At 42.6% G+C, this 25,152-nt stretch overlaps 1 protein-coding gene across 2 annotated transcripts in view; it reads right to left on the reverse strand.

Annotated features, from left to right (window-relative positions):
• Positions 1-1,279: 1,279 nt before the first annotated feature.
• Positions 1,280-25,152, reverse strand: part of EPHA5 (EPH receptor A5) — a 378,771-nt gene continuing 354,898 nt past the window's right edge. For both annotated transcript variants that reach the window (XM_075607532.1, XM_075607522.1), the window contains 2 exons: positions 5,167-5,322; positions 1,280-3,735 (listed from right to left, as the gene is read on the reverse strand). In XM_075607532.1, the coding sequence (XP_075463647.1) occupies positions 3,630-3,735; positions 5,167-5,322 (262 nt within the window). In that variant the 3' untranslated portion in view covers positions 1,280-3,629. The remainder of the gene's footprint in view (positions 3,736-5,166; positions 5,323-25,152) is intronic.

Below are 25,152 nucleotides of genomic sequence, written 5' to 3' on the forward strand. Positions count from 1 at the left end.
CACTCCACCAAAAAATTCCACAAGATTTGGGACACATGGATGGAAGCCTAATAAGGATAGCTGAGGAAACACGGGTGGGGACGCGGGCGGACAGAGTGCCCCCCGTGACCTAGGGACAGGCCTGGAAGGGAGATAGACGATAGAGAAGAGGGAAATACGAAGACCTACTGCTCAGGGAATTAAGCCAAACAAAATAAGAAGGCTGGCACCACCCCCCCCCCCCCACTTTCTCTTACTTTTTCTCTTACTTTTTTTTCTTTTTCATGTTAAAATCTGTTGTATAAACTGAAAATCAGTTTGGGTTCCATGGATCCCTCATGTAATATATATATATGTATATATTTACAACTTATTGAAAACACAATAAATCGGCAATATTGCTTGGTAAAAGCTACTACAAAATAGTGATATTTCAACTGCTGAGACATTTCAGTGTTCAACAAGCTACAATATGTGTTGAATTTCAATCCTCTTAAATATTGTGAATTATGTGTCAAGGACGAGAAGGGAGGGTATTGTTACCAGATATTCCTTGTACAAATACTGTACATAATAATTTTGTTTCTGTATTTCTGCCATACCCAATGTAGGACCCATAGAGGTTTAAAAGCTTGTAACATATCAACTACTTGTACTCCCTACTCCCTCTCCCTCCTTTGATACTTCAAGGACAGGAATAATGCTAAAATGCATCATTTTTCATTTGAATTAATGTTGTTTATATCAAAAGTGAATTACTCTGAAGTCTAATTTTCAGGCAATAAATAGTTTGCTTCAAACAATCTATAATATGATATTAGGTTACAATATTTGTATGTGTGTCACTTCTGGACCTTCAACAAATTAGCCCCAGTCACCCATTGTCAATACTAGAAAATATGATTGTAAAGTAGGTGTAAATAACACATGAACATGATGAGAAAAAGCCTTAGACCTAAATATGGATGTTCTCTGGATCCACATTTGTTACACAAAGGAGAACAGCTAATAAGAATATGTGCAGTACACAGCAAGTAAACTGAAAGCGTGAGAACATTTTCGGTAAACTTTCTAGAAAAGCACTTTTGCGTGTAAAGTGTCCTATTTTACTTTGTGGTTCCATTTGCTTATGTAGTGGGAGGTTTGTGATGTCATCATTTGAAAAAGAAACTATACAGTGGCTCTCCTTCCTAAGCTCATAAAGAGAATAATAATACTTTAGAATACATTCTCCTTTTTGGAGCATCATACCCAGTCCACTGAATGTATTCCTTACAAGTCTATAATACACTGGGCCAAGTCAGAGAAATCTGGAAGATTTATTTGTTGCGGAATACAAGGAGAGTCTCCATTAAACAGAGCCATGATGCCCAACCAAGATCTACTTTTTCCTAATTTACAGTCAGAGGCCACAAGCTGCATTTGATTGCACATGACAGGGCATCATTCAATGCTTAGAACTGTTGTCGCTCCTTTCAGCACCGAAGTAGCTCCAATTATCCAGAAGCACTCACGACCTTTGTAAAAGTGAAAGTTAAAGTGCAAAATTGTTATTTAAAACAAAACACACACAAATCAAGCACATTTACAAACTCCTATTCCATTATGACTGAGACTAATGTACGGTAGATTCACTTATAATGCAGACCGTCATATGGATAAAGTGTGTCTGATGTAGGCAGTTTAGCATTCTACTTGTATTGGTTAGGGAGAAAAGTCTGTTATTTGTATATGATTCTTATTTGGAGCAATAAGAATGATACACAGATTTTGTTTTTTAAGGAGCTTTTGAAACTCCACATTTCTCTTACCAAATATTAACAGTTCCACCTGGATCATAGGAAACTTACAGTATGTGCCACAGTATTGAATGTTTGGGCACACGCAACATCTCTATTAATACATACGTTATTACACCAGACATGTACAGACAAAGGTCTGTGCTAGGACATAAATGATCACTAATAAAATGTATATTCTGCTTTAGTTCATGTGAGTGCCAATTACATCCATGCTGTATTTATGGATCCTGTAAACTACTGGCATTATCGTATACCCGTCCCAAATTGAAATATAAGATTATGTACTGGTGGATATAAATTATGCCATATAACATTTAAGTGTTGCCTGATTCTGGTTTGCATATGTTCGTGGCTGCATCACAAATAAAATCCTTCATTAATTAAATACAAATACCTTAAGTCATGTTGTATCATTTAACCTCTGATTCACTCATATTTGATGTTAAAATAATCTACGGTAAAAAGTAGTGTCCTGGAACAGGAATCTGTTTTTCTCTGTCTTCAGTCTACCAGCACTCCTCAGCCTAGCTGTTGCAACAATGTTGTGATCCCATGTGGGTTTCTTGGCTTCAGCTATTTGCCTTGGCAACCTCCCTGCCTTTTACCAGGATGTACTGCTCCCCCTCCCCTTGCCAAGTGGTATTGTCCCAGTTAATTTCCCATCGGCCCAGACCAGCATGCTTCCTTTTTAGTACCAGAGCCATCTTGAGCAGTCATCTCTCCTATTCTGGTAAAGTTACTTATTTTCACCTATCCATATACTGTATCTTTCATTTAGCCCACTTCCCCACATAGCTCCAGCTTCCTCTCCATTACTCTCATGTCCCAGTGTTCCCTCAGTATTTTCCCCCTTTTTATTTGTATGTTGTTGCCCCAAATAAACACTTCAGCTAGTAAGAAGGTTCCTTTGCTTGATATATGGGTGTGCTTGGGCCACAACAAGTAGTATGTAAAGCAGTTTTGTTGTCTCAAAAAGCAAATGTTAAACTGGAAGGAGAAAGGAAGGGACCTTGTTTTCAATATTCTCCTTTTACTTTGTGTGTTCAAAACAGCTTGGACTTCTTCATATGTCATTAGAACAAAACAACAACAAAAATACAGGCATAGTGTCAGCACAAAACTGTACCTGGGTGTGTAGCAAACTGTACAGTATATACATGTTCATTATATAATGTATTAATCTCACAGGAGAGCCAACTAATAGGAATTCCAGAACACAAAAAATAAATATATTGTATTTGCAATTGATCAAGCAACATGTTTATACATTAGTTTCTATACCGTAATACTGTGTAACAGCATTTCTTTTTCATTTACAAAAACAAGATAACTATCAAGAAAATCTAAACATATTGCTCTTCAATACACTTTTTCTTTTAGACAATTGAGACTTAGTAGACGTCAGTAAACTGCAGCTTTTTCCTAGGCCGTAGATGGCTAAAAAACTTTGTTGTAAATGATCCATTCAAATAAGTCCTTGGAAGTATTTAACGTGCTGCTACAATAAAAGCACTATCAAGATTCTATATACAATTCATGTACAATGCATCCTGGGAAGTCCTTTGTCACAGAAGCCAAAGAACTGGCTAACCTCACTCATTCTATATCCAGCTCCAGGTTCCATGCATGTTACAATTACTCATGAAAAATGACACAAACAAAATGTAATTTAAAAAAAATTGAACTCTGTGTCAAATACTGATTTGGAGTTATCTGTTGTATGTTCATTGTGCATTTTGCAGTTTTCTACAGCACTGTACTTCCCTTTTCCATTTCATTTGTATCTGTATCTATAAATCTCTGGGCAGGTAACAAAGTGCAGGTTTGCTTGGTTGGGGAATAGCCCAATTACAACGGCACCATTCCGTTCAATAGCTGGGCCCTCATTTCTTGGATGCTGTTCATTATCTTCTTCTGGTGACCAGCCAAAGTCACTCCAAACCTCCTCAAATCTCTGAAAGGAGAAAACACAAGGAGCGCAATAGGCAGTTATTCAAGTGTCAAGAACAAGACTGCATACAAATGTTGTGGATGTATCTTAATTATTCCGTTTTATCCTGTTTGGAAAAAAAAAAGTAAACAGGGTTGTTAATGGGCACAAAATTAATGTAAAAACACAGCAAAAGACTGGAAAAATCTGGTTTACAGCTGTCTTATTTTTATCAATCTGGTGCTGATTTCGCGTCTATTTGCAGCTGGGAGACTTGCTAGCTAAAGCTTGGGCCTATTATGTGGTGGGATAGGTTTCGCCCACATGGACTTTCTGCTGTCTGGTGTGCTGCTGTATACTCTAACTTAGATCTATATGATAATTCAAAATGTGTTATATTTATACAGCAGATAATCCATACTTGTGAGTTGAGACTTTTTGTCTGCCTCGCCGATCAGTTTTCGCTGGCTCACTGCCTATAAAATGCCAAGTGTTTCTCAGCGTGGTTCTTGCCAATTTAAAAAAAATCACCATCCACCCCTCCTCCTTCAATCTGCTTTCCTAAGTTTGAACCTCCATGAACACAGCCCTAGAAAATACTATGATTTATGAGCGAATCGCTAGAGTTTTCTAATTCAAAAAACTGATAGCAAGTCTTCTATAATCCCAGCTACAGAATGAACACACAACATGTTTAGGATTTTAACTACATTTAGGGTGGTTGCTTGTTCAATTGTTATAAGATCCCCCAGTAAAAATGTAAGTGATGTATAATGTTACATAGTATTTTCTCTTCATATTTACAATGGAACCAATAATCTTCAGATCATTGCCCTATACACCATGATAATAACCTGTGTAAAAGTAGAGTACTGACAAAAAATATGCACTTTCTTATACACCCCGTGCTTACAACTCTCTTGTAAACTGATATGATCCAATGAAATGAGGCTCGAAATAAATCTAAGCGTCTCTGTATGGCATTTGGTACAGGAAGTAACAGTTTATTTTAAAAAATAACACCACTGTTACCATTTAAAAACTCAATACTCTGATATTGTATAGTACATTTGAAAGTGGGCAGTTTCAGTTTTTATGCCATAAACCTGTGACGTTATAGAAGAGTGAAGATAAAAAAAAAAGTGGACTAACATGTCAAGTATGATATGCTAAATGCCCACAGATGGTCTTTATTGCTATTCAGAAAAAAGGTGATCATCAGTCATATATTTTTAGTACTTTCTTTTTGCATTAGATAATCCATGTCCTTACTGTACTTGTATTTGAATACACTGAAACAAGTCTCAATATACGGTATTAGATCTCACTAGCAATGAGATATTTAGAATGTTTACTTTCTAAGTACAGTATAATTTGTATTTTTGCCTATAAATCAATGCTTGGATTATCATGTTTACACATCCCAGACAGTATCATATTTTAGGTTTTACTTACTCCAAGGTCATTTGGGTCACTGCGTCCATTGAATTATATCCATTCTCCATAAAAATCTCAGTATACCTTCCCATTTTAATGGCATCAAGCCATTCATTTACGGATCTGTAGGCACCAATACCAAGAGGACTATGTTCAACTAGTAAATTTGATACCCTATAAGGAAAAAAAGCAAATACATATATAGGTAAGATTATAACATGTCATTTCAACATACTACAGTATATTGTAAAATGTAATTGTTGCTCTTCTTGTTAAACTTTGGCAAACATAGATGTGAGGTAAAACAAAAGACATATTGCCATAGGGGCTAGAAGTACAGTACAGGGTTTCATTTGTAAATTTTGGTAATACAATAATGTGTGTTACTGATATTGTTTGTACAGCACCCATGCCTAAAATTAGTTCCTATCCTCCTGCATGTATCCATATAATTTGACTGTTGTTCAATTCTATACCAATTCTACAGTATACTCAGTTATATTTATCCAGAGGAAGGCAAACTCCAGCTAATCATTTGACAATTAATCCCTGGATCAACATCCTTCCTACGTTTATCTTATTTTGGCATATCCATGGCATATCCATGTATACTTTTACATGCGAGATACTGTATGTTGAGGTTGTATGTGAAGTAATTATTAAAAGAACAGTCAACACTATTCTACTTTGTTTGATCAGAAGGAAGCACAATAAAACATGGAATGGTAATCTAGCACGTGCACACTGCTTTCCTCCAGTCTCTGCCCTCGTTCCCTGTTTACTCATCTACTTCCCACTGTCTAACAAATTCTTGGAGATAAGCCCCAAAGCTAATACTGTAATATGAAGACGTGAGAAGAAGAACATCACAATCAGGACAAATGTATTAAAGACACAGTTTATACAGAAGCATGTCTTGCATGTGGAAAACTATCAAAGCTTTTCACTAGAGTAAAATAAATATCCCAACATTATGTTTTTCACACCTTTACATTAACACTTACATACCCCTCACCTTACTATGTACTATACAGTGTACTGTAGATAGTTGACCGATTCCAAGTACCAAAATGAATCAGTTAATAGGTTTACATTCGTTATATACTAAAATACTGCAGGATGTATGTCTAATGTGAAAGTGTCACACCTGCAGACCTGGCTAGACCCCAGTACCAAGGTGGGAATGGTATGATACCACACACCCACAGCAGTGGGAGCAAGCCCGGAGTATGGTATAGCGTTGCTGGGCCTGTAGAAAGAGCTGTTAGCATATACTTGCAATGCTGGGGATTGTCCGAGAGAATAGTCATGTCCGTGTGCCAGATCCAGGAGTGTAGAGGTTAACATAGAGGGCGTAGCAGTGTTCACAGGGATACCAGATAGCAGAGAAGTCCAGGACGAGTAGGGGTCAAAACCAGAGAGATCCAATAAATCCCAGGAGCAGGATACAGGGAGTACACAGAGAGAGAAAAGCATAGGCCAGGTACACACAGGGAAACAGGAACTATGCAGAGCGGGGAAGAAGTGGACAGACAGGGATTATAAAGGAGGAGTTACCAACGGGAGAGAGGGGAGGAGTAGAGTGAGAAGTGGGAGAAGACAAGGATAGGACAGGAAGAGAAGAGGAGGAGACAGAAGAGGCGGACAGGGGAAAGGCCTGAAGGGATTGGGAGGCAGAGACCTGGGAAACAGGACAAGAGGAACCTGTGCGAGCGCCCTCTGTAAGGTGGGAGTGCTCGTGCACTGGTTGCAACCCAGCAAGGGATCACATGGAGCAAGGGAAGACCGCAGGGGGCGGACGGAGTTCAACGAAGGGGAACATGCGTGCGACGTTAGACTGCGCGATGGCGTACAGCGGCATATCGGAGGAGACAGGTGAGTCAGGGAGTGCCGTGGCGGAGCGTGTGCGCGTGCCTTCCGAGGATTGATGGAGTGCACGCACCGGACGCGTCCCCAGGCGCGCAGAGCGCCGCGCCGCGGGCACCACGCCAGGAGGAGGCAACGGGTCAGGTGGCGCTACAGGAACAGGTAATGCCGTGACCGCGGGAGCAAGGGAGCGGGGAGGGTTAGAGCCGGGGCACAGGGAACGTGTGGGTACACGGGACCTATGGGGAACGCGCTGCGGCAATGGGAGAAGGGCAGGGGGAGTCACAGGAGATGGGAGAGAGGTACAGTGAATCTCCTGAGTCGTCACAGTAACCCCCCCTTGAGGATCAATCTCCGAGTGATCCAACCATGGTTTAAGGGGAAATTTCTTGTGGAACTGGGAAAGCAGGGATGGGGCGTGGACATGGTCTGCAGGTACCCAGGACCGTTCCTGAGGACCGTAACCTTTTTAATGTACCACAAATTGAAGTCCCCTTTTGGACAACCGCGAGTCGATGAGAGACTGTATTTCATACTCTTGTTGGCCCAGGGTGGACACTGGCTTGGGTCTGTGAGAGGGAACCGGAAAATGAGGACTGGGCACGAATTCCTTAAGGAGGGAAACATGAAATACAGACAGAATTTTCATAGAGGGCGGAAGCTCCAGACGATAGGCTACTAGGTTAACCTTCTCTAGGATTTTAAATGGCCCCAAGAATCTAGGGGACAGTTTGGGTGAAGGAGTCTTGCGCCTAATATTTTTGGACGACAGCCAGACCAGATCTCCTGGTTTAAAAGAAGGACCCTTCTGGCGGTGGCGATCAGCCTTGGTTTTTTGTTTGGCAACCGCAGACTGTAAGGATTTGATAATCTTTTTCCAAGATTCTTGTAAGTTGGTGATATGGGAGTCGGCTGCAGGAACACCTGAAGGAGAAGGGGAGAGAGGAAGACTACTGGGGTGAAAGCCGCAGTTGATGAAAAATGGAGACTCCTGAGTAGACTCGTTCCTCAAGGAATTAAAGGCAAATTCGGCCCATGGTAGGAGGTCCACCCAGTTATCCTGTGAGTCGGAAATGAAGCATCTAAGATACTGTTCAAGGGTTTGGTTCATCCTTTCCGTTTGGCCATTGGTTTGTGGATGGTATCCTGATGAGAATAAAAGAGAGATACCCAATCTTTGAGAAAAGGCCCGCCAGAATTTGGAAATGAACTGCGACCTACGGTCAGAGACGATAGATGTGGGAACGCCATGCAACCTGAAGATCTCTTTCGAGAAGACGTTCGCTAAGGTGGCAGAGTTGGGAAGACCCTTGAGGGGAACAAAGTGGGCCTGTTTCGAAAATCTATCAACCACGACTAAGATAGTGTTCATCCCCCTGGAAATAGGCAGCTCAACAATAAAATCCTTCAAGATGTGTTTCCAGGGTTGTTCAGGGATGGGAAGAGGTAGAAGCAGTCCCGAAGGTTTATGATGGAGGGTTTTACTCGGGGCACATACAGGACAGGTGGACGTGAATTCGAAAATGTCTTGATTCATCTTAGGCCACCAAAAATTCTGTTTAATGAGGTCTGCGGTTCTCTTGAGGCCTGGATGCCCAACTGCTCTAGAGGAATGACCCCAAAGGAGGATTTTATGGCGGATATGTGGAGCCGCGTAGAGACGTCCTTCTGGTACCCTGAACCTGCTGGGAATGTGTGCTTCTGCCTTGTGAATCTCATCTAGTATGTCAAAGTTGTTGGCAGCGATTATGCACTTGGCCAGAAGAATAGGTTCCGGAATTTCTTTAGCTTCAGTCTCAGAGGCAAACTGACGGGAGAGAGCATCCGCTTTAACATTCTTGGTCCCCGGAATGTAGGATATGGTGTAGTTAAAGCGGAAGAAGAAAAGTGACCAGCGAGCCTGGCGGGAGCCCAGGCGGCGAGCCCCCTCAATATATAACAAGTTTTTGTGGTCGGTGAGGATGACGATTGGTTCCTTGGAACCTTCCAGAAGATGTCTCCACTCCTGGAGCATTTTTAAAAATGATGTTAGGTCTATCTGGTATAACTGGGCCCAAAATGGGATCATTTTTCAGGATGTCCCAATGCCTAAAGAGGATCTTTCTAATGTCACCTGCCTCCCTATTGTATCCAGTGAGAAAGGCAAATTCAAAATCTCTATTCTCTCTACTCCTTCTTTTTTTCATTTTTAACAAGTCATTTCTGTTCCTATTCTCAACTTTTTCCCGTGCATTTCTTATCAGTTCTTTATCATAGTTCTTCTCCAGAAATTTATTCTGAACCCTTTCTGACTGTGTGTCGCATTGGTCCACATCTGTACAGTTTCTTTTAATGCGGATCAGTTGGCTAACTGGCACATTATCCATCCATCTTGGTAGATGGCAGCTGTCTCTCCTAATAAAATTATTTGTGCCTGTGTCCTTGTCTTTAGCACATGGTTGTCAACATAAATATTCAAATCTAAATAATTTACTGCAGAATGGCTCCATTCGTTTGTGAAGGTAAGGTTATAAGTGTTGGTGTTCATATTATCCAAAAATGTGACTAAATTTTCTTCTCCACCCCTCCAAATAATAAACATATCATCAATGTAACGGCGATAGAGGATGAGGTCTGCGCCAAGCTCACTGTCACTCCAGATGTTATCTTTCTCCCAATCTGCTACAAACAGATTGGCATAGCTTGGCGTGAATCTCGTCCCCATTGCCGTCCCACACTGTTGCAGATAAAAGGTGTCCCCAAACCAAAAATAATTGTGATGTAGAATAAAATTAATACTATCAATAATAAAATCAATTTGTGGTGAAAGTAAAGTCTCGTCCTCCTGTAAAAATCATTTTGTTGCTGCACATCCCTGTGTGTGCTGTATCACTGTATATAGTGATGCAACATCACATGTTGCCAGGATGTAATGATCTTCCCATATCACATCTTTTAACAAATTTAACAGGTCTAATGTATCTCTCAGATAAGATTTTTGTTGAATTACGTATTTTTGCAAAAAGGTATCAATATACATAGAAAGGTTAGCTGTTAGTGAGTCAATCCCCGAGACTATTGGTTGGCCTGGGGGATTGACCACACTTTTATGGACCTTAGGGAGGAAGTAGAAGACCGGCATCCTAGCTTTATCCTGATAGAGGAATTTGTACTCTTTCTCTTCTAGTACGCCGGTCTCCCTTCCCCCATCCAAAAGTTTTTTAAGTTCCTCTGTATATTACTTAATGGAATTAGAAGGTAATTTTTTGTACGTATTACTATCTCCCAGTAATCTTAGTGCCTCCTTCTCATATCCATGAGGACTACACCTCCTCCCTTGTCCGCCTGTTTAATGATCAAATTTTCCTCTTCCATTAGTTGTTTTAGGCCTTCTTTTTCAATTTTTGTCAGATTTTCAGTTTTTCTTTTTTGGTTCTGAGTATTATCTTTTTTTGTGCCATATCTTCAAAGTCTTTAGTAATCATTTGGAAGAAAACCTCAAAATGATTTCCAGAAGCAAAGTGGGGGAAAAAGGTTGATTTTGGCTTAAGCCCTGAATGGATACATTTTCTCTCCTTTTCAACGATATGGGGCACTTCAATATTCAATTTGGGTTCAATATGTCTACCCAAAAAATACCTTTTTACTGTCAACTTTCTGAGATACCGATTAGTGGTGGAGAAGAAAATTTAGTCACATTTTTGGATAATATGAACACCAACACTTATAACCTTACCTTCACAAACGAATGGAGCCATTCTGCAGTAAATTATTTAGATTTGAATATTTATGTTGACAACCATGTGCTAAAGACAAGGACTCACTTTAAGGACACAGACAAAAATAATTTTATTAGGAGAGACAGCTGCCATCTACCAAGATGGATGGATAATGTGCCAGTTAGCCAACTGATCCGCATTAAAAGAAACTGTACAGATGTGGACCAATTCGACACACAGTCAGAAAGGGTTTAGAATAAATTTCTGGAGAAGAACTATGATAAAGAACTGATAAGAAATGCACGGGAAAAAGTTGAGAATATGAACAGAAATGACTTGTTAAAAATGAAAAAAAGAAGGAGTAGAGAGAATAGAGATTTTGAATTTGCCTTGCTCACTGGATACAATAAGGAGGCAGGTGACATTAGAAAGATCCTCTTTAGGCATTGGGACATCCTGAAAAACGATCCCATTTTGGGCCCAGTTATACCAGATAGACCTAACATCATTTTTTAAAAAGCTAAAAACTTAAAAAATAAACTTGCGCCAAGCGCAATGAGAAATAAAAAATGTATGGATAATAGTTGGCTTAACATGAAAGGATTTTTCGGGTGCAAGAAATGCACATCTGAACAAACCCGCTTCTTCTCAAATATAACAGGCGAATGTTTTAACATAGAAAGTTTTATGACCTGCAGGACGGACCATGTAGTTTATCTTCTGGAATGCTCCTGCAGGTTACAGTACGTAGGAAAAACTACCAGGCCTGGGCGGACAAGGATAATAGAGCATCTGAGCGGAATAAATAGAAAGCTTCAGAATCATAGCATACCAAAACATTTCTTAGAATGCCATGCCGGTGAACCAACAAGCTTGCAATTCAAAGCAATAGAGCATGTATTGCCACACTGGAGTCGAGGTGATAGGGGATCAGAATTGCTTAGGAGGGAAGCATTCTGGATCCACCGTTTAAAAACCCTTACGCCAAAAGTTTTAAACGCCGAAATTGATCTGGCATCCTTCCTTATATGAATGTATATCTAATGATGCTCTTTTTTGCTCTACCTGCCTTATCTATGTCGTTTCAGCCTTCAATGTCACGCCATGTACATCGGATGTAACCTGAATACCCTTGTATACCTTTTCACACTTTAGTTTCAGTTCTTTATAGTAGTCCTACAAATATGTAGTTGATTGCGTAGTCATCTTGTAACATGGAGCCTAGCGGCATCTGTGATCCATATGCACTTTGCACACTTTGTCAGATGTGGAATCATAAATTGTATAAACTTACTGTATACTGTATATATGTGATGTGATGTAAATGAGATGTCATTCTCTATTTAATAATTAATTAATTTTTAGCACTATTAATTTTTAGCACTATTAATTATAGTTACAAATATACACATAGATTATAGAGTACTTATCTTTTACACGAAATTATTTTTATTTAAAGTCTCGCCCGATGAATTACAGGGGCAGGTAACTTATGATGCAGCTATAACTAACAGCAGCATTTATAAGTATCTCTCAACCATACTAATTAATATGATAATTATTGAAGTATTTGCCCTTACTATATGTTTACACGTGTTGCAGCTGTAACTAATTGCTGCATATATTGTAAATCCCATTCACAGAAGTCTATGCGAATTAACTAGTACCCTCTCCTCAATATATGTTAGCTGGTGACAGCCGCAAGTTAAATTTGTAATACTGATACTTGCAGCATTACCCCCCTTCTACTAACCTTAATCAATTAATCCCATTCAGGTAAATCTGTCTTAAAGTATGTTTCTCTCATACAATTTTACTTATATACCATTCAGGTATTTTCATATAATCATAGTGAAACTAAATCTCCAAGAATGATATTTCATATGAAATTTAACTATGTTAATGTACTATCATGTGGTTATCTAATTGTAATGTAGCTCTGATGATGTATGATATCACTGACCATAGCGCTATGATAATTGTTTGAATTAATTATATAATTGGATAGGATAGGGTATATATAGACATCTATTAACCCCCCAATCCACACACTCCTGTCGAAGCCATACACAGCTCTCAAGGGCTGGGCGTCACACGCACCGGAGGACACACAGAGAGGAGTTGGAATCCCGAAGTGCAGGCGAAGGAGCTCTGGAGCAATGAGGGGAGGCGGTGAGAGCTGCGGAGTACCCACTTAATTCACATTTATTGTGACCAATGCGTATTTTAATCTAGCACATTGTAAGTGCACATTTTATATACTTATCTTTTACATAAAGTTTTTTATATCAGATTGCGCTATGTAGTGCAGTTTTTCTCCTCTATATATACCATCGCCTTATTGACGAGACGTGCCTGGAGGGAACCCCACACACCATCTTATCCTATTGGGTAGCAGCCCTATCTGCTAATCGCATTTGTACCACAAACATCTTGTGAGTAGATACACCAGTAGAGCCAAGATTTCATCACATCATTAATCTCTTTATCAAAACGTCTGCACTTAAATTTTGCACTCTTTGTTTTTTTGTTTTCCCTTATATGCTCCTCCTGAATTGTCTGAAATATATCTTTCTTCCTGGAACCCGTGAAACAGGTTCCACCAGAGGGTTTGAGCAGGGTTATGTAATAATTGTTTAAATTTGGTCGAATATAGAGCACACATTGTTAATTGCACTTGTTATTTGCACTCATTGTCTTATAATTATATTTTAAGGAGTTAGCGCCTTTCTATCACTTTAATTCACTATGGCCTGGTGAAACAAACATTTCTCCATCTTGGCGTAAAGACGGTTAGCACGAAGCCTGGAGAGCACAAGTTTGGTATGTTGAATATGTTCCTCCAAATTTTTAGAAAAGATCAGAATATCGTCTAGATAGACAATGACAAAAGTTCCCAATACATCACGGAAGATGTCGTTCATAAATTCCTGAAACACGACTGGGGCGTTGCAGAGCCCAAAAGGCATAACAAGATATTCATAGTGTCCCGAACGGGTGTTAAATGCTGTTTTCCACTCGTCTCCTTCTTTTATACGAATGAGGGTATAGGCACCCCTTAAGTCAAGTTTTGAGAAGATGGAGGCTCCTTGGAGACGATCGAACAGTTCAGAAATGAGCGGGAGCGGATACTGTTTTTTCCCCGTGATCTTGTTGAGACCGCGGAAGTCGATGCATGGTCTCAATGATCCATCCTTCTTTTTCACAAAAAACAAACCAGCCCCGACAGGAGAGGTGGAGTTGCGGATGAATCCTTTTTCCAGATTTTCCTGAATATAAGCAGTCATGGCCTCGGTCTCCGGAACGGAGAGTGGGTAAGATTTCGACTTAGGCAGGACAGTCCCTGGGATGAGGTCGACCGGGCAATCGTACGGGTGATGAGGAGGGAGGACCTCAGCTTGTACTTTATTGAATACTCAAGTACTCATGGTACACGACGGGAAGAGACGAATGATCGGTGGGTACCGAGTTGAGTCCAGCAAGCACGAGCACGGGAGGCAGCACTGCCGTAGTCCCTGCGGCTGAAGGCCACTGGATGGGTAGGGTACCGGACCAATCAATGTGCGGATTGTGGAGTTGGATCCAAGGCAATCCTAATAGAATCTGTACAGAAGGAGATTGAAAAACGTCAAAGACAATTACCTCCTTGTGACCATCAGCCAGGGTCAAGGTGAGGGGAATAGACTCCCAAATGATGTAAGCCGGTTGAAGTGGTCATCCGTCGATGGCTTCAAGGCCAACTGGGCTCTTCCTTCTGACCATGGGAATTTGATTCTCCAATGCGAACTGCTGGTCCAGGAAATTACCGCCCGATCCGGAATCGATGAATGCTTCCAACTTTACGGTGAGTTTGGGACCCTCCAGCGTGGCTGGTAGTAAAAACCTCTTAGGAAGAGTGTTGGGAGGAGAGGGGTTATGAGAGACAGTACCCAGCAGAAGACCCTCTACCTTTACAGGGTGTGCCCGTTCCGGCTTCAAGGGACAATTCTGGAGACGATGTTCCGAGGAAGCACAGTAGAAACACAGCCTGTTCTGGCGCCGGCACGTTCGCTCAATTGCCTGGAGTTGTTGGCTGCCAACCTGCATAGGTTCTGGTACCTCCAGGGCCAAGAGGGGCGTAACGGCTGACCTGTGAGAAAAGGCAGAGGAAGAAGAATGGGAACATTGTCTCTCATGTCGCCGCTCCTGCGTACGCTGATCCATGCGTACACATAAGTTGATGAGTTCCTCCGGGGACGTAGGTCGGGCATGAGTAGCCAGATCATCTTTAAGCGTATCGGAGAGTCCATGCCAGTATGCAGTGGTGAGGGCTTCATCATTCCACTGTACTTCGGCGGCCAGGGTACGGAACCCGATGGCGTATTTGGCAGCAGACTTACGACCCTGAGAAATATGAAAGAGAGCAAATGCGGCTGACTCGCGCCGGGCAGGGGTATCAAACACAAGTTGGAATTCGCGTCTGAATAACATATAGTCCTGCGTTATTTTGCATCTACGCTCCCAAAGGGGGGAGGTCCAGGCAAGGGCGTCTCTGGTAAGCAGGGCGTAGATATAAGCAATTTTGGCACGGCCAGTAGGAAACAGAGAAGGGGACATTTCGAACTGTACCTCACATTGATTGAGGAAACCGGGCAGTTAAGGGGATTCCCATCATAACGGTTTGGAGACGGAATCCGTGGGACAGGGCTGGCGTAGGTAGCCACAGGTGGCGTAGAAGCCCTGCGCGACTCCGGAAGAGAGGCATTAGTTAATCGCTCAGATAGAGTGGACAGCTGATCACTGATGAGTTGAAAAGTCTCTAAGGGAATAGTGATCTCAAATACTGTACCCACCTCGGGGGGGTCTGCGTTTGTTGGGCTCTGCATAATGTAACACCTGCATGCCCGTGGATCTGGCTAGACCCCAGTTCCGAGGTGGGAACGGTATGATACCACACACCCACAGCAGTGGGAGCAAGCCCAGAGTGTGGTATAGCATTGCTGGGCCTGTAGAAAGAGCTGTTAGCATATACTTGCAACGCTGGGGATTGTCCGAGAGAATAGTCGTGTCCGTGTACCAGATCCAGGAGTCCAGAGGTTAACGTAGTAGAGGGTGTAGCAGTGTTCACAGGGATACCAGATAGCAGAGTAGTCCAGGACGAGCAGGGGTCAAAACCAGAGAGATCCAATAAATCCCAGGAGCAGGATACAGGGAGTACACAGAGAGAGCAAAGCATAGGTCAGGTACACACAGGGAAACAGGAACTATGCAGAGCGGGGAAGAAGTGGACAGACAGGGATTATAAAGGAGGAGTTACCAATGGGAGAGAGGGGAGGAGTAGAGTGAGAAGTGGGAGAAGACAAGGATAGGACAGGAAGAGAAGAGGAGGAGACAGAAGGGGCGAACAGGGGAAAGGCCTGAAGGGATTGGGAGGCGGAGACCTGGGAAACAGGACAAGAGGAACCTGTGCGTGCGCCCTCTGTAAGGTGGGAGTGCTCGTGCACTGGTTGCAACCCAGCAAGGGATCGCATGGAGCAAGGGAAGACCGCAGGGGGCGGACGGAGTTCAACGAAGGTAAACATGGGCGCGACGTTAGACTGCGCGATGGCGTATAGCGGAATATCGGAGGAGACAGGTGAGTCAGGGAGTGCCGTGGCAGAGCGTGTGCCCTCCGAGGATTGGGGGAGTGCACGCACCGGATGCGTCACCAGGCGCGCAGAGCGCCGCGCCGCGGGCACCACGCCAGGAGGAGGCAACGGGTCTGGTGGCGCTACAGGAACAGGTAATGCCGTGACCGCGGGAGCAATAGAGCGGGGAGGGTTAGAGCCGGGGCACAGGGAATGTGTGGGTACACGGGACCTACGGGGAACGCGCTGCGGCAATGGGAGAAGGGCAGGGGGAGTCACAGGAGATGGGAGAGAGGTACAGGAATTCTCCTGAGTCGTCACAGAAAGAAGTACTCTTTACCATGTTTTTTTATCGATAAAACAATGGAATTCTATGTACAATGAAGAATAAGGTCAAATATTCAATGCAGTGTGAAAGGAATTTTAAATGTCCAATGTGCAATTTCACTCACGACCGAAGTGATTTAATGGCATTGATCTATTAAATGGGTACATTTTAATGATTGGTGCTTTCTTTAAAAAAAAAAAAACTGAAACCATTATAAATATTGTAATTTATAGTTGAACGTTTTAAAGATCTCATTATCAGTAGGTCTCTAAGGGTGGGAGTTAATTCATTATCTTGTTTACTCCAACCCAACCATAAAATAATCAGATTTATGCACGCACTCATATGAGCAAACAAGAAAGTAGTTATTAACATGCTAACATATAAAAGGTAAAGGAATTTAGAAAAGGAAAATCTCAAATTACGTTTACTAATATTTCTAAAACAAATGTAATAAATAAATACATAATACAAATACTTTACTGATTTTCTTTTTCAAGAAGGCAACAATTACCAGAATGTAACTCATTAAACATATCACAATGAGTGGAAGTCTTAAAAGTGTGAAACGCGCTCTTGCGGCCAAGATAGCGATATCTGCCATTGACTTTAATGTCAGGTATCGCCGATTTGGCCACAATAACTCGGATCGTGCTTTGACCAATGGCCGTTATTCTATGAAGGGCTAAGCTCCATTGACCTCACTTTATAGAATAATGGCCTGTGTCATCTTAAAAATATGATACTGTTGAGTTTTTGAAACATGATTATGTGGCTTAAATGGTGCATTACAACATAATGATAATAGGACAAAAGCAAAGGGTTTTCTGTAGGTATGAGTATAATGCAGCAGGTTAGTCCAAATGGTTTGCTTTATTAAGACAGTAAATGAAAATATCACGTGTGTGCACATTCACATCTCAGACAGGACTGCAACACCAATTTCACCATTTTCACCTTGCATACAGTGCTTCCACTACAGCCAGGGATTCTGGGAAATGACATGCAAATGATCACACAGTGTTGTCACCTTTTGCTTTAAATCCATTTTGACATGGACCCCTTTAAAAAATTTCCTGCCGCATTACGCAGCTTCTCAGCACAGCCTGGGTTAATTAAGACCAAATTCTTCAGTATGCTTAGTATTTCAGTTTTCAGGAATCAATTAAACAATTGGTTTACCAGGTAGACAGCTTTCACAGTATCCACATAAACAATGTAATAATAACCAGTTAAACAATCTAGCAAAAGGACTGGGTAGATTGGGGTTGGATAGATTTAACAAAGACCTTACTGTATAACATGGCGTGGCAAAGGGTGACTAATCATGAAACCGCATATCAAATACTAAGATGATTAGTATATACTGTACCTATTAGAAACTTTCTTTTTATTACACTGATCACACAGGACTATGGTCCTCATTCAGAAAGCGTTCATAAGCCACTTATCAAGCACTTATCACCCAAAATGCCTACTGCTATTCAGTAAGTGGTGATAAGTGGGTGATAAAAGGCTGGATCGCTCAAAAAAAATTGGTCATAAAAACAATCACCGAGGCAGCGGTGATAAGCCACTTGTCACCACTTTTCGGCATGTTCATAAACTCGTGCAATTCTAGTAGCAGTGATTTGGCTATGAACGCCTATCACCGCTCTAGAATGGTGATTTTATCACAAAATTCTCACTCCAGAAAAAGTTGGCTTAAAGGTGTTGGAAACCTGCAGAGAAGCGGCGAGATGGGACTTAGAAAAAAATGCATTTTTCCTGCATAGGATTGATGACGGGAATCTCTGGAGCTGATATCCATTAATATTAGCACCAGAGACCCCTGGCATGAATCCTGTGCAATAAAAATGCATTTACAGTAAACTTCATTACCATAGCGGATAGCCTCAGGAACCCCCTACTTCCCGAGATACAGACCCCGTTATGGGGGGCCAGTATCTCCTATGCATTTAAATGTCACGTGACCATGGGAATAAAATGCATAGGAGATACCGGCACCCAAAAACGGGGCCTGCATCTCGGGAAGTAGGGGGTCCCTGAGGCTGAAACCAATGCGGTTCAGCTCAGGAGACCCCCTGCTCATCTAAACTATTAACAAATTTTAAATTTATACACATAAATTTCGGGCGATATTTGCACAGGGAGAGACGGCTCTCTCAGAGCAGCTCTCTCTGCAGCAGATACAACTCGCCGGGTAAGGCCTTTTCAGAGGGTCGTTCATCAGATCACCGGCTTATCACCCGTTTTGTGAATTTTGCTATGACAGGAAATGAAGGCTTTCTGAATACCGTGATAGCAATGCTCATAAAAAGGGGATTTAAATGGTCCGGTGATTTTTTTTATGAACCTTCTCTGAATGAGGTCCTATGTGTTTTTGTCAAAGTCCTACATTAAGACAGCTGGTTAATAAATTTGTTGTATTAAGCATGTAATAGAAATTCAAATTAAATAAATAAAGTTGTGGGCATCAGATATTTGTATCTTAATAATGATTTTCAGTTACTAGCATGATTAATTGCTTTTTTCCCCCAAATGAATGTTTCTTTGTGTGACCTTGAGTTGCAGCGAGCAGCATTAGTGTTGTTTTCACTGTCTTATATGTTGCCTCTCATCAATTGCTCACATTTAGATGACTACTGTACTTTAAATGAGCAATTTGTGCTGCTCAACAATTTTTGGCATTTTATTATTTTTTACTAACGCATTACCCTTCCCAACGCTGTTTTTACTTTTAAAAACTGATGCTCCATCCGGGAGATATGAGCATTTAAAATATGAAATGCCTGGGAAGTTTAAATGAAGCTCTCCCCAGAGCCCAATGCAGTCTTAAAATTACCATGCTAATCTGAGAAGCTAGAGACGAAGAAAATCATGACATGCTCGGCGGCCAAGATGCTAACATATGAATTAAACTCATACAGGCTTTGTGGTGGTGGTTGTGGAGGTTGGGGTGGCATGGGGTAGGGGGGTTGGGGGGGTTAGGAATTGCTGCTTTAACAAATGACTTGCGGCTGTGGTCTCACTATAAAATATGAAGTAGCTCTGCTAGTTTGGGGTTTTAAGTTGAACTCAGATATTAAAAAACTGGAAAGACGACTGAGAAACTCATAGCCAGACTAGACTTTACATTTCCCAAACAAATGCAATCCCTGCCTAGATTGACTGAACGCTTGCACTTTTTCAAAAAATATATTACTAGATATGACTTGATGAGACTATTCATCTACTGAAACTAAACAATAGTGTTATTGGTGAAATGTTTTTCTGCAGTAAGAATGGGCCAAACATGGTAGTTTTAATGGTACTGTTACTGTTACATACACAAACTTAACCAGTTCCAAAAATGGCAATTTACATCAGGATTCTGTGATTTCAATGTATTGTTGAACTGTAACTTTTTCATATTTTTAAAAGACAAATGAAATATCCCAGGGCACTGGAATATGCACAAAAAAAAAACATGTAACTATGTATTTGTCATCAAAACTCTGTGCCCAGGACACACTTGAGAACGAGAGGTATCTCTCACTGTATTACTTCCTGGTAAAACATTTTAGAAATAAATAAATAAGAACATGGATAAATGGGAATTATTTTAAATGAATAGAAGTGCATTTGTAGAAGAGATTGTCTGCTATCATTGCACTTTAAGGCAAGCAATGCATTCACAGAGCATTTTTGAGTGCAGTGTGCTATTTCTAATAACATTTACCTGAGTATACAATTGTAAACTAATGAAACTAGCATGACCTTTTACACTAATTGTAGTGCAGACTAAGATTCACTTTTAAGTGCTACAGTATCATAAACCTACTGGTGTGATTTCCTTCTCTACAGGAAACACCTGCTATGTTATCAGCATGTACTAAGGATGAGCTCTCAAGACACAAACTTTACAGAGCTATTTTCTAAATCGATTTCTTTATCAATAAGTAAGAACCTGAAAGTGGCAAGGAGTATAAGATGTTGCAGTACTCCCTATTTCAAGTTTGTGTAGGCAAAAGGTTAAAGCTATAATATGAAAACTTGAATAGCAGACAGCATACAGTAGCTACAAAAGGAATTACGCAGTCATTTTCATTTGATTTAAACAACCTACTGGCACACTTTTATCATAGTTAATTATATATATATACAGCTCAACCCTGTTATAGCGCGGACCTCGGGGGCCACCCGATCTGACTGTGCTATAACCGGGGCCGCGTTAATTTAAAAAAAATGGCTGCTGCACGCCCGACTAGGGGGAGGAGGGAGGAGGGGAGAAGAGGGAAGAGGTGGCTGGCAGCCCTACACGTTCCCTCGCACTTCCTCTAGCAGCCTCACTTCCCCCAGCAGCTTCACACGATCTCCCCCGCCAGCTCCGATCCCCCCGCCAGCCACGCTCCGATCCCCCCCCCACCAGCCACGCTCCGATCCCCCTCACCAGCCCCGCTCCGTTCCCCCCCGCCAGCCACATTCCCATCCTCCCTGCCAGCCTCGCTCCGATCCCCCCTGCCAGCCTCGCTCCGATCCCCCCTGCCAGCCCCACTCCGATCCCCCCCACCAGCCCCGCTCTGATCTCCCCCACCAGCACCGCTCCGATCCCAGCCCCCCTCCGATTCCCCCCCGCCAGCCCTGCTCCGATCCCCCCCTGCCAGCCACGCTACGATCCCCCCTTGCCAGCCACGCTCCGATCCCCCGCCAGCCCCGCTCCGATCCCCCAGCAGCTGACACCAAAAAAATGGAGGTGGGGGGGGCTGTGAGCGAGCTGTGAGTGTGTGTTGTGTGTGTGCTCTGAGTGTGTGCAGTGTGTTGTGAGTATGTGCAGTGTGTTGTGAGTGTGTGCAGTGTGCTGTGAGTCAGTGTGCTGTGAGTGCGTGTAGTGTGCTGTGAGTGCGTGCAGTGTGCTGTGAGTGTGTGCAGTGTGTTGTGAGTGTGTGCAGTGTGTTGTGAGTGTGTGCAGTGTGCTGTGAGTCAGTGTGCTGTGAGTGCGTGTAGTGTGCTGTGAGTGCGTGCAGTGTGCTGTGAGTGTGTGCAGTGTGCTGTGAGTGTGCAGTGTGCTGTGAGTGTGTGCAATCTGCTGTGAGTGTGTGCAGTGTGCTGTGAGTGTGTGCAGTGTGCTGTGAGTGTGTGCAGTGTGTTGTGAGTGTGTGCAGTGTGTTGTGAGTGTGTGCAGTGTGCTGTGAGTCAGTGTGTTGTGAGTGTGTGCAGTGTGCTGTGAGTGTGTGCAGTGTGCTGTGAGTGTGTGCAGTGTGTGCAGTGTGCTGTGAGTGTGTGCAGTGTGTGTGTGCAGTGTGCTGTGAGTCAGTGTGTTGTGAGTGTGTGCAGTGTGCTGTGAGTGTGTGTAGTCTGTTGTGTGTGTGCAGTGTGCTGTGAGTGTGTGCAGTTTGTTGTGAGTGTGTGCAGTGTGCTGTGAGTGTGTGCAGTGTGCTGTGAGTGTGTGCAGTGTGTGTGCAAAAAACATTATAATTTTTTTTTTTTTAATATTCGGGGTCCACGCTCAAACCGAGTTATAAGCGATCCGCGTTATAGCGGATCGCGCTATAACGGGGTTGAGCTGTATATATACTGTATACATTTATATACATATACATATTGTAAATGGGGAGTTATCCCTGTTCAGGTAATGTGCCTCTAATCCAGCAGTGTGGTGGTTATTTGCTGGTAGCCAATTAACAAACACCACCTGCCTGATTAGATTGCTTAGAAAAGCCTGTCTTTTGAGACAGGAAGAGAGCCTCCTTAGCTCACACCTGAGCTGAACTTGGAGACAGAGCAGAGATTCCTTAGTCCACAACTGGGCTGAACCAAGGAAGGACAGATGTATTGAGCGACAAGCTGACCACAAGACAAAGAGGAAAAGATTCTAACCTGAAGCCTGACATTTCCTGTGCACACAAGGGTGCGGTCCCAAGAGAGCAGTGAAGCTTCCCCTACAGCAGCCCAGCTAACAGATAAGACTTTCATTTATAAGACTTTTTATATCTGTTCATTTCATGTTATATGTTTGGGGCTGGGAGACATGCTTATCAAAAGGGAGTTGTGGACTGCATAGTATTTCCCTAGAAATACTCCCAAGTGAATAGAAGCTTTGTTTACCCCTTGTTTGGATGGTTTCCTGATGTTAAGGAAACAGGCGCAATAAAAGCCTTATTTAATTTCACCATAACCAGTCTCCCTTGCATACCTCTGTGAGCGTCCGCCTACATATGGTGTCCGAAGTGGGACGAGAGGTGGTCTTTGAAGTTAGAAGGGACCGGAGTTGGCTGTGAATTTTTTTTTGGTGCTTTTTTGTCTACAAACAATCTGAGCAACATAAACAAAAAAATCTCATGCAGCAGAGACCAGAATTAAAGTGATACACACCCAGGCAGGAAGTCTAACCTGCACTGAAACTTACAAAACCACAGATGGACTCTTTTCCCCAATCCCAAGAGGAGAGAGAGAGAGAGACTGCTGAAGCAGGTAAACCTTATTTGCCTATCACAATAAAGTGTAATATGGTCATTGAAATAGGGGTTTGCCTTCTTGCCATAGTCAGGGTTCAAGAAGTGAGTTAGCCCTTAAAGGGATAGGCGTTTGATGTTTTCAAATGTTTAGCTGAAGCAGTGAAAACAGATGGTGACCCACGAGCGGTACTGATTCTGCAAGTAAAGGCTGCCACACCGCATAGGACTACCAGTTGTGAATGGACTATATGCAGAAAAATGTGAAAATTGATGCAAGACTGTGCTGAAGCAGGGGAATTTTCAGTAAACAAGTGCTGAGGGTAAAATTGCCTACAAAAAAAAAAAAAAGGAATTGCTGAGCTGTGTAAAAGGTATCCCAAAGTGTGAAGAGTGAATGTCATAATACCCAAAGTTGAGACTGAACTCAAGCAGAAAATCACATTATTTGGCTGAAGCAGAGAGATTGCACCTAGCTAGTAAATGGTGTAAAGCAAACAGAAGTTTTTACCTAGCAACTGCACATCCAGCATACCTAATGAGATTAAACCTAGCAAGTAAATGGGGTAAAGTAAATAGACTTTTTTACCTAGCAACTGCACATCCTGTATACCTGATGAGAGAAAATGTGTGCACAGTACTGCTGATATTGTAAACTTACCCAAGAGAGAAAAAAAAAGTCTACAGAGATGCCTCTGAGAGCTACGACCTCTACAAGCAAAATAGGCCCACATGTAGGACTACCACAATTGGGGGTTCTAGTAAATACAGTGGCAACAGCTGCAATAGCACCTCCGGAGGTCAGGAAGAAAATTTCACCTAATAGCCCCAAAATGGAGGACAAGGTGCAGCGTTCCTGTAATGAACCCTACCCCACGGAAGAGTGGCCCTTCCAGTCCGATGAGGAGGAAGACATCTCTTATGGGGAACCCAAACCGAGTCACACCCACAAAACACCCCAAGAATGGTGGGGGTGCCTGAACTCGGTATGAACCGAAAAGACCGCTCCCTATGATGACAAATATGCCAGACAGACAGAGCGGGAGCAGTGGATCACCGAATATTTCCGTCAGCTGTTACAGTTGCAGGAAAAGCCAGATGGATAGAGTGATGCTGCTAAAATTTCGAATGAAATTGGAGACCCCAGTATCCCTGAGGGGACGGTGTCATCCAAAATAAAAAGGCGAAAAACGAAAAAGAAAAGCGGTTCTTCACTTACCGTGGAAGGAACAGACATGTCCGCAGATCCTGTGGAGAAAAAGGGGGACCGAGATGTCCTGAAGCCTAGAGAAAATGGAGAATTCGTCCCGCGGTTAACCGAATATCCAGAGGGCCCAAGGCAGAAGTCGTGTACCCCAAAGAAGTGTCTGTCCGGTGCCAATAGTGAGGAACCCCCAACCAACCATCCCAGGGAAGCGGAGCCAGAACCAGTGAGTGTCGATCCCTTGACCAGCCCTGAAGATGCCCTGAAAAATGCCAGGCTTGACTGTGATCGGCTCCTGGAAAATAATGTGAAGCTACAGAAATATGTGCTCACAATGTACTCTTTGGCCAGGACAGATTGGACGATCTCAAGACTGAGCTAGATACTGCAAATGCTACTATTTCCGCCATGGATGAAAAGCAGAGCCAATCTGATATAATGATGGCTAAGCTGAAGCGGAAATATGAGGAGGCACTGAAGCAGATGACAGTCTTCCAGCAAGAGCTTCACACTCTTCGCATAGAGCTGAATGCCTCACAACAGGAGGTCAACAGTGTCCGGACAGACGTAGACGTATCTCAGAAAGAGGTTCATACACTCCGCAGAGCACTGGGTGCCTCACATCATGAGACCAACAGCTGTCGCACAGACCTGGAAGTTTCCAGAAAGGAACTACACAGTCTCACTGAGGAGCTGGACATTTCTAAAGAAACGATTGTCAATCTTAATACAGATCTCCAAGTCTCTCAGAAGGAGCTTCAGACCCTCCACCTAGAGAAGGAAGTCTCCCGCCAGGAGACTGTCATTCTCAAAGCAGATGTGCAAAAATGGAAGGAGGACTGCAAGGAGGCCCTGAATAGTACAGAGA

This window comes from Ascaphus truei, chromosome 1, assembly GCF_040206685.1.
Source record: "Ascaphus truei isolate aAscTru1 chromosome 1, aAscTru1.hap1, whole genome shotgun sequence".
Classification (NCBI taxonomy): domain Eukaryota; kingdom Metazoa; phylum Chordata; class Amphibia; order Anura; family Ascaphidae; genus Ascaphus; species Ascaphus truei.